This window comes from Marmota monax, unplaced genomic scaffold (genome assembly GCF_021218885.2).
Source record: "Marmota monax isolate L192 unplaced genomic scaffold, Marmota_monax_Labrador192_F-V1.1 WCK01_AAM20220418_F8-fsc00462, whole genome shotgun sequence".
Lineage (NCBI taxonomy): Eukaryota > Metazoa > Chordata > Mammalia > Rodentia > Sciuridae > Marmota > Marmota monax.
The window spans coordinates 2,052-13,000 of record NW_026694290.1 but is presented as its reverse complement, the minus strand read 5'-3'; the positions used below and the strand labels follow the sequence as shown (position 1 = coordinate 13,000).

General features: G+C 43.5%; 1 gene segment (V, D, J or C); it reads right to left on the bottom strand.

The window, feature by feature from the left end:
* Window positions 1-5,645: 5,645 nt before the first annotated feature.
* On the bottom strand, window positions 5,646-6,162 carry LOC124108982 (immunoglobulin lambda variable 4-3-like). The segment is given in 2 exon segments: window positions 5,646-5,968; window positions 6,084-6,162. Coding segments are annotated over 2 exon segments (369 nt in total).
* Window positions 6,163-10,949: the final 4,787 nt, after the last annotated feature.

The following is a 10,949-nucleotide window of genomic DNA, read 5'->3' as shown; positions in this document are numbered from 1 at the left end:
AGTCTGAGCTCAGGTCAGCTGCTAAAGGAGTTAAGTAAAGTATCAGATCTCAGCCTCTGAGAAACAGAGGGGAGAAGTCAAGTTGCAGACTGACTTGTAGCCCAGGGGAAGTGCCTTCACTAGCTGGTTTCATTACCTAAGTGGCATCTCACCCTTGCACTCTCTCGTGGCCTTGCTCTTATTCTGTCCTCACCATGCAGATCTCAGAGGTGAGAATCTCTGAATTCTCCACTTAGTCTGAAACTCTGCCCATGGTATGATCCTGGTTCTATTCAACAGGAAGCCTGAAAGACACAGTGCTGACTTTTAAATTATCCTGGAATGAATCCCAGGCATTCCTGTAACTCATCCTGCCTCAGGAGGAAGGTGATTAATTGTGATCTGAGCCTTCAAGTGTGTCCTGTCCATTAATGTTATCCAGTAGAGACCAGATGTCACATCAGTTTTTGCTGCATTTTAGAGTTCTTTTTTTTCCACAGAAGCGAATATGGCAACTCTCCGAATACTACTAATGTGCAGAAAGAGTCTTCCACAATACAGAATCCTGTCCAAGATCATCGAGCTGCAGTAGAGAGCTAGGGTAAAATCCCTGCATTGCCAAGTGCACCAGGAGTGTTTAAAGACACTTGAAATGCAGTAAGTTTCTGTCTTTCTCTGTGAGCTCTTGGGGCCTTTGATAAATTTTGCTTAGGTATCCCAAGTGTGCACCATGGCCAGGACCAGGTCACATTGTGATATAAGAAAGTTCTAGCAGTCTGGAAACTCCAGGATCTCTTCATATAAGTGTTAATTATAATTAAGTTTTGTTCCTTTGCTGGGGAAAATCTAACAAATGGGGAAAAAATGTTCAGTCAGGTACAGAGGCTCATGTCTGGTATTCGGGAAGTTGAGGCAGGTACTCAGGAATCCCAAGTACTCAGGAAGTTGAAGTAGGAGGATCACAAGTTCAAGGCCATCACGGGCAACTGAATGATACCCTGTGTCAAAATTCAGGAAAAAGAAAAAAGGGCTATAAATATAGCTAAGTGGTAGAATCCCTTGACTTCAATGATTAGACTGCAAAACAAAAAAACTTAATTAAGTCTACATAAGGTTAATAGGAATTCTCAGTATGCATTCACAATAAAAATTCATAGAGGAAAATTTGGTAGCTGACCCTAAGAGAGAAACAATCATAGACCAGGTAGAGTGTAAGGTGAGGGAGCTTCTGGAGAATGAGAAGATGCAATGTCTGGCATTAAACTTAGATCATGGAGTGGAGTAGAAGAAAGTAGGACACTGGTGAATGCAGGATGCCCAGTTGTTTATGAACAGTGACAGAGTTTCAGTACAATTGGGCAGGATTAGGGAAAACAGGGAGCCTGGATGTATACCAGATAAATACACAACTTCTTTAAAGTCAGATCTGAGAGAAGGGAGACAGAGGAATAGATCATAAGTGCCAAAAATGCCTGTAATAGAACAATGAGCAAGACTTAGAAAGTCCAAGAGTGACAACAATCAATTTAACTAAGCAGGGAAACACATGTGGGCTCAGCAAGGGTATATATATATATATAGTGAATACACAGTTTTTTTCTGCCCATCAGTTCATCACTCTGCCTATGGGAGCACTGCCCAAATCAAACCCTGAGTGGCTCAGGGACTGGGAAGGTGGCCATAGCTGCACCCTTTGGCTGCTCAAAATCTTCCAGCAGAAATACTTTAGATTTTAATCAACTAGAGCAGCCTTTTTGTGATTTTTGTCGTGAGGAAAAACATGAAGGATTGTCTAGGACTAAGGAATTTCCCCATAAAGAGCCTACCTGACTTAATTTCTCATTACTTGGGTAAGGAATCTCTAACTACTATATGCAAGTGTGATCTTCAGTATTTTCTGAGCAGAGTATGATTTTCTTTCATGTATGTTCCCCTTCCCATGAGATGTCAGTACTTATACTGACATAGTGGAGCTAGAGGTAGCTTCTGTGTTTATTGTTTAAAAATTTTCCCCCTAACAATTTGTCCTTAGGTAATTACCCTGAAAGTTAATTCCTAAAACCATTAACCAAGGTATTGCGAAGGGAAGTGCAGATTATGTGGCAGCTTTGTTCAAACCCTGGAGAAGCTATTTTTGGTGGAGTGATAACACGACACTCTCAAGAAGCTATGGCCATCGGGGCTGGGGATGTGGCTCAAGCGGTAGCGCGCTCGCCTGGCATGCGTGCGGCCCGGGTTCGATCCTCAGCACCACATACAAACAAAGATGTTGTGTCCGCCAAATACTAAAGAAAATAAATATTAAAAAATTCTCTCTCTCTCTCTACCTCTATCTCTCTCACTCTCTCTTTAAAAAAAAAAAAAAAAAAAAAAAAAAAAGAAGCTATGGCCATAACAGATGAGCCTGTGCTGTGAGTTACTCTGGGTCGTACTTGAATTGAGCACATCCTTCCCCCTGGAGAGGTGGGACTTCTGCTGGGATTTATTAAAAGCTCCCTTCATGTTCCCAGGTTTCATGGGGGTGCAGATGCTCTTCTTTCTAGAATTGGCAGAAAGAGATGGGCAAACTCAAGCCATGTGAGGATATGTATCTCTAGGGTACTACTATCATAGGCTCAGAAAACCTCCCCCTTATCAGGACATCAATTTCTAAGGGGAAAGAAGAGAAGGTGCCCCATCACCTGTATCACGTTGTGTTAAAGAGGTGGGGAAAGACTGTCTCTTTCTCAAGCCCATCTCCCAGCTCTCCCAGAGGAGGAGCTCACAAGCCTGAAACACTCTGAATCTATCCTCACTGCAGCACACATAGAAAGGAAACCAATCAGAATTCCCTTTGTCTCTTGATTTTTCCAAAGATTGAATACCCCCAACCCCCAATTCACCTGTTTCTGCTTCTGCCACTGTCTTCTCCTTACTTCTTAGATATGAATGGTGGCAGGAGAGGGGAGCAATTTGACTGTCTGCAATTGGCCCTCTATATATTCAGGGAGGAGCTGGGAAGCTACAGCTGCAGCCAGATAGCAGCAGTCTTCCTCAACAGCTTCTTTTGGTTAGCTTTTAAATTCTAGAATCTCTTTACTTAAAATTCAGAGCTTTTGAGAAGTGAGCCAAGTAGGAAGTTTCTGCACCATGCCCACCATATAAGCAAACAGTACAAATAGAATGCCCATTTTCTGGAAAATACTCTGTGTTTCCCCATTCACCTTTTTGACTTTGGTATATTTCCTTTGCTACATCTCTGGACTTCCCTGTATACCTGGGAATCAATGTGCCCATTGTCCTCCTCATTATCTTGTTAATGAAACCTTATTCAGGTGTACTGCCCCCATGTAAAGTTAGCCATCTTGTAGGCCACACAAACCAAGCTTAGTGGCATCTGCAAGGGTTGGTCTCTCAATTCTGGGTGGAAAGCCACGTGCTGGAAGGAAGTCTAATTTTCTCATCTGAAGAATGCAGATCCTCCCAGGCTTGAATAGGGCATCAGCTGTCCAGGTGCCAAACCTGGTCTTTTTGAAACCATATTTCTAAGGCAAACCAAGATTTGGCAGAGGGGGATATCAGACAGTGCTGCTTGGCTAGGTCTTGGTAGCAGTAAAGTATCATAGCCATTCAAAACACCTACATGTGTTATTGTGGACAAACAATAAATAAGTTATAGGAAGAAAGGAAACAAAAAGACAGACCAGGAAATACAACTTATTGATTGAAAGCCTTGTGCTACTGTTCACCCTTTCGCTCCCAAGTCAGTTCTGTCTGCTAGGCCTGCTTCTTACCAAGATGGTTATCCCAGAGATGTCAATCTCAAATTTTTGATAAATCTGCAAATCTTCACTTACAATTTTAACTTACTGAAAATATACCCACTTTTGGAAATTGCCCCATGCACTGTTATTTCAGCCACAAACACATCCATGTTTAGAAAAGTTTAAGTGAAAGGAGACACAAAACCTAAAATAGAAGGTACATTCCCAGGAATCTACAAGATAGGGCACTTTGCAATGTTATCTACTATTCAGATATCAGAGACAACATTAGCCTAATGATCCTGAGAATTTGCCAACCACCTTGACCTGTCTTGTGTTCACCAGACTGGTGTCATTCTCACATCACTTCCCATGCCTACCTCTCAAGTTTCCTTTAAAAGAAGAGGTTGAGAACCCCCAAAGCATCTCTTACTCTCCAGATGGCACCTATTCTCCCTTGAATGTTTATTTTTCATGTACCTAAATCAATCTGTTTGTCTCTAACTGATGTGTCCTTGAACACATTTTAACAACGTTTTGGGGATCCCCAATCATCATGAGTTGAGGTACCTCTCTTTGGTAACTTTTCACATTCACATGAGGATGTGTGTATGCTCACACATTCACACACAGACCCATACACACAAAATTTCATTGGAAAACACATGGAGAACAATGTGTGTTGGCTAATTACATGTATTAGGACATGGTTCCTAATATGGGGAAATACTATTCTAGAATCTGCAACAGCTGGAGAGGCCAAACTATGCTCCCTGTGCTCCTGCCCACAATTCTCTTGACATACACACTCTTTCCTTCTGGACATTGTTCAGAACTCACCCCTGGAGTCAAATCACGTCTCTTGTCTCTTTTGAGGGCTAAATATTTTCTGGTAGATGCTAGAAAAATTGAAATGACAGTGCTCTGATCTAGAGACAGAAAAGTCTAAGTGGGACTTAGAAGTCAAAATTTGACAGGCTGCCCTATTTTTAAAGACAAAGGCTCTTGATTGAGTGTCTGGATAAATAACATTTTTGGGAAAAAAAAGTGTGCTCACAAGACTACACATTGTGACAGATTCTAGTCCTGAGACTTGTGCTGACATACTTTCTTAAAAGATGTACAGCTTACTGTAATCCCCTGTGAGGTCACCATAACAACAAAGCATGAGGAGCTTCATGTATAGACAGACCTCATAACCAATCCAAAGTTTTCCAGAAGAACCTGGTAAATGTAATTATCTGGGTTATTCAAAACAAGTTCCTTCATCTGTTGAACCCCTCCCCCCCTTTTTAAACCCCAGTCTGACTTTACCTTGATGGAACACTTGTTTGATTTCTAACTGAAACTGTATCTCCCAATTGGCAAATCTATTCTGTAACTGAATATAATCTGTCTTTTATTCAACATAGCCTTATTTATCATTTCTTGGTTTGCAACCCTCAGTTGTGACAGGATCCTCCTGCACTCAGTGGTGACCAGGCCCTGCCATACTCACAGCAGTCAACCTCGATTTTCGCCCATGGAAACCTCCATCGGGGTCCCTTCAACAGATGGATCTTAAGGCCTAATGGTAGTCTGGGACACAGGATCATCTCAGCTCAGCCCTTATCCAAAGGACAATTTTTCCTTAGAGCTGGTCTCATCTCTCAAAGAATTGTCCCCACTGGTTGATGGTGAAGAAACCTAACATTATATTGTCAAAATGATCTCAGATATGATCTAAGTTATCTATCCTTAGGAATGTCCTCAAAGTAGAATTACAGAATAAAGGACTTTGTAAGGAGAAAAATCACAGGACTCAGGGTTCCAGAGAGGGACATGGGGCTGTAACTCTAAGTCCCTGAGGAGGAAGAGGGGAGACACAGAGAAGCTTCATGTATGGACAGACCTTCACTTCTCCTTTCCTTGTGTTACTGTGGCTTACCCGCTCTGGCCATCAATTTTATGTTTTTCTCCACAGTAATAATCAGCTTCATCGTCAGGCTGGATGTTGGCAGTTGTTAAGTAATGATTAGCTCCAGAACCGGAGCCTGTGAAGCCATCAGAGATCCCAGTCCCCTTGCTGTGGCTGCCATCACTGTTCACCTTCATTACATACTGGGGGCTGTTTCCTGGCCTCTGCTTATACCAGTAAATGAAGTAGTTGCTGTGCTCACTGCTCAGGGTGCAGGTGAGTGTGGCTGAGGCTCCCAGGGAGGCAGATGCAGATGGCGACTGGATCAGCACAGGCAGGGCACAAAGACCTGGGAAGATACAATTTCATGAGTGATACTGAGTGCTCAAAAGAATGGAAAATACCTCCCCTTAGGATCTTTGGAGGGAAATAGAGAGAGGGTCCCCAGATTGTTTTACTCTGACCTGGGGAGAAAACAAGGGGCAGAAGGTAAATGTGAAGCCACTCCATAGTGCTGAGGTGCTTCCAAGCACTCTGTCTTGAGACTGCCCACCTAGGCCTGGATTAGGTAAGGCTCCCTTTTATCTTGTCTTCTTATGGCTAGAGAAGGCAGGAACATTGCATGCAAATTTGTTCTTCTCTTCCCCAGCTTATTTGTCTGAATTCTTGTCTGAGCTCTGAGATTAATGGCTCTGTGCTGGTAATATCCTAAATTCAGAAGAAGGTCCTCATTGGGACCTGGTGCAGTGGCACATGTTTGTAATCCCAGCATCACTGGAGGCTGAAGCAGGAGTATTGTGAGTTCAAAGCCAGCCTCAGCAAATGAGCAGGGCCATAAGCATGTCTGTGAGACACTGTCTCTAAATAAAGTATCAAATAGCTGGGGATTTGGCACAGAGGCTAAGTGTCCCTGGGTTCAAACCCCAGTATCATAAAAAAAGAAGAAGAAGAAGGGCCATGGGGATGTCAGAGGTGGAGAGTGCAGTTCACCTGGTAGCAGCAGCCTTAAAAGAAAAAAAATGATGCCCTCTGCACTGGAACATTTCTAGGAGTTCCCATCTCAAGTCTCACAGTGCCCACTGCTGGCCACAGGACAAATGGCACCCAAAGTGCATCATTAGTTCATGCAGAATTACCAATTATGAACCCTTAGTGTATGGCAGCCTCTTTGACAAGTGTCTTAAATAAGACACTTCAGGTAGACATTTGCCATAACCCAACAATAGCTTTATGCTCGGGCATAAACTGTCCCCCTTTATTCCGATGAAGGAACTATCATTCAGAGATTAAGAGATAACACCTATGTTCCCCAAGGAGAAAATGCCAATCAAGAGTCCTGCCAGAAGACTCACCTCAGAGCTGTCCTTTCATCCCCTCTGTCCCTTGCCTCCCTACCCATCTCCTCCTCCCTCCCTTATCCCAGGCCTCCTGGACCCTCTTGTCAGAAGCATCTCTTCCTTTATCAAGTGCACATTTCTCCTTCAGTTCTATGGCAGGGAAAGGGATAATTTCTCTGCTTCTTTAATGGCATGTTACAAACAAGAACTTCTGGAACTATGAGGAAAGACTTGAAAGCATAATGAAAGGGCACAAGATTGTAGATAGGAACAGAAGAGGACTCTAGTACTTGCACACATGGAATATGCTGCTGGGTCAGCCCCTTTCAAGCTCTGAATTCAGGCAAGTTCCTCCTGCTCTCTGAGCCTCAGCTTCCCCATTTGGGAAGAGAATACTACTTGATCAGAGTGGGGTTGTGTTTAAATGACTTAAATCATGGGAAATGTTGGATACATGCACACATACAAGTGCAGGAATGGCTGTAGTCTGTGTACTAATCAAAGGAAGGGTCATCCTAACAGCCGACTGTTCTGTGTAGAGTGTTTTATGTGTCAGATTCCTAGCCCTGGTCCTCAGTGACACCATCAGAATGTCTCCCTGTAGAACTAAAGTCAATTGATTTGTCTTCTCATCACTATGTGATGAGTGTCAACACTTCTCTAGCTGCCTCTCTTGGTTAATGTTATCTGTGTGAACCTAGGGCTGGGAGGATGACCTTAGCTCTGAAAGACTAGAAACACAATTACCAATGCTTTAAGAACTTTCGTCTGATCTGTGTGAGATGAGCCAGACTTTCTTTCTAGTCGTTCTGGTGCTGAAAGAAAATGACACTGACAGGGAAGGAGTTTGTGTCTCACTTCCCACCTGTGTGTGTCTGTGAGATGTGTACCACTGCTGTCCCATGACTAACAATATTAGCCAAATCCTTGGCTTCTGCTGTGTTGACAGACAGGGTGGCTATTGTCCCCTAGTTAGAGTCAACATATCTCTCAGGTATCTTTGAGGGCTGCTCACTCTGTATATCATTTAAGCACGGGTCTGATCTGGCTTAAGCTGGTTCCAATGGATGTATTCTTTGGGCAGTGCATCTCCAGAGCAGGGACTCATGGCTATCTGTTCCAGGGGCACTGAAACTGAGGACATCTATGTGAGCTCTTAGGAGGCCAAAGATCCTGCAAGAGGGGAGAGGAGAGAAGGCCTCAGGATGAAGAATCCATTCTGAGTAGCCCAACTTAGCATAGTGTTTGAATCAGACCCAGCTCAGGGTATATGAGGGCTGAACCTAGGGTCAAGACAGGCAGATCACTTATACAGAGAGTGAGAAGGTGGACAGGAGTAAGATTTAGAGAAATGTAATGTCCCAGAGCCTTGTGTTTTGAAATCTACAGCACAGCTGATCTCCCCAAGGTCTCTCTCAGGTCCTTTGGGACAGTGATTGGTTTTATGAAAATCCTCCTTCACTGAGTGTTTGTGGTTAACATTCTAACCAGATATGGGGTAGTACAGGAGAATAAAGAGAATAGAGAGAGCCCCAACTCCCTCCAGCTGCTCATGGCAGAAATTTAGCCTTATAGGCCAAGGCCACTTTCCAGATTTTGACCTGTGACCATCTTCCTATTTTCTTTATACTATGGTTTGTCTGGGCCCAGCTAAGCAGGACTATTCACTTTACAGGATCCTGGGAGGATCCTGGAACCCTCTGAGGCTGTTGAGGACACATGACAGCAGAAGGTGGGCCACTGATCCATGACTTCCCCCTCCTCTCCTCTCCTGACTTTAGATTCAGTTTGGCCCATTCCTGGTCATTTCATTTTAATGTGGCACTTTGTCATTAGAACTGTTGCTAAATCATTTCATATAACACATTGTGTTTGCTAAAGAACGACCTGAATGTGTGGACTTATCACAATTTGCAGTCTCATTTCAACATGGTATTCTCCCTTTTCTGTGACAGCCTCCTTCCACAAAAGATTAGTAACTGGCATCAAAAATTTATTCTTAATTTTTCTCTTTGCAAAAAGATTTACCTAACCTTGTTACTAGTTGCAGAAGCCATTGCTGTTTGAGAAAAAAAAAAAAAACTGAAATCCCCATGGTATCTTTAAGGGTTGTGGGAGTCACAGTTGTACATGGATGATCTTTGGAGGGTGGGTGGATAAGGATCCCTCCAGCAATGAGGATCCTTTTACTTAACCAAGGTCAGGCTCATGGTCATACCTAAGGCCCTGAGGCACATGAGATTCCAGAGCACTCTGCAGAATCTCCTCAGAGGTTGTTCATGCTCCATCCAAGGAAGAAGCCCAATTGTCCCTTCCCCCACCGGTACCTGAGCATGATCACAGAGCCTTAAAGATGATGTGAGTGTACATAGGAGGACAAGCCAGGGATAAGTCAGAAGGCATCTCTGCAAATTCCCAGCATGGAGGAGTAATACCTGGGACAACTTATGGACAATGAACAATTGTACTCTAAAATTAAGCTAGGAACCCCTGGAGCTATATGGGAGGAAGGACATGGGTGTAGAAGCCCAAATTTTCCTACTGGATCTCATCTTGGTCTCTTTAGTGATTTTTAGCCCTACATGCTGATACCTAGGGCCAGCTTTCTCCACTTCCTTACTTAGGTGAGTTCTGTACTGTGTCCTGGGCTCATTTAAATGATATTCTGACCCTCAGACCATGGTCACAGTAGCCCAGGGCATAGGATGGACTTCCAGATCAAAGTCTAAATTTAGTTTACCTGTCCTGGACCCCCATGCTGGCCTCTCTCTTGGTCTCTTCTGTGTAGTTCTAGCCTCTGTCTTGGTAGCACCTCTGCTGCCATCTGTTGGTGGAGGAGACCAAGAACTGCTGCTTCCCTCTAGGTGACAACAAAAGCCTCTGTAACCTGCAATATTGTGGGCAGAGTGCTGCCTCATTCTCTGCCATCTGTACCCTGCTCAGCACAGCACAGAGAAGAAGCATTTGTGTTTTGCAGGGAGGAAAGATGGGGTAGTTCTTTAATTGGGTCTCAGAATAAAAAGCTGTCTCTGGGCCTTGTGTTTTGATACAAAAATAGAGCTTTCAGAATAAACTGTAGGTGTTCTGTAAAGTGCCATTTCCAGAGAAACTTTTATGACACCCTTCAGAGACATTTAGTGCCTTTATATTATACATAGGAATCAAGGCTGATGCTTTTTCCTGATCTGATAGCAGTAGTAGCAATGTCATCAGAACACCTTATGCTCTAGCACCAGAGCCCAACTGTGTTTCCATCACCAATACCATCAACATCTTTCTAATCCTCATCATTATCACCTCTGTTACAACTATTATTATATGACCCACTTTTACCTACCATGCATTTTGCAGGACTTGCTCATCATCCCAGTATGCCTTCACTTTCTAACTGGGAACTTCCTTTTCTGTTCTCTGCATAAGAACCCTGTTCCCACCACTCTTAAAAATAAGTGTTTGAATATTTTCCATATTTCCCCAGAATCAATTCCCCAGAAGGACAGTACTCTAAGGATGGTGTCACTCAGTGAAATCCAGGCTGAGCCTCTTTTAATTAATGAGACTCTTTTTGTTATTGTGTCATTTAATTTGGAAAAATAATTAAAGATCCATTCAAGTCTTCACATTTCAAAGTAGATGTAGTTGAGATCAAGGAAGACTCAATTTCTAGGACAACAGAAATTGTGGAAATGACCCAGTTATCCTACACTTAGGTCTGTCTCTATGTAGAAGAATTTGGCCAGGTCACCTGGGGAGAGGTGAGGGCATGAAGGCCAGTCTAGGAGGCACATTTTGTGTCCCACACAGCTCAATGCCCACTCCTCCATGGCCTGGCCATCACCACGAGCCCAAAATCAGCCTGCAGATGATTGGGTCCATGGGGCTGTGCCCAGATTACAACTGTCAAACATGGAAAATGAGCAGGCTGCTATGCTGAGCATGGATGATCTGGATCCTGCTGGTTCTCTATGCTCTCTTACCTTGTCCCCTCTTTCT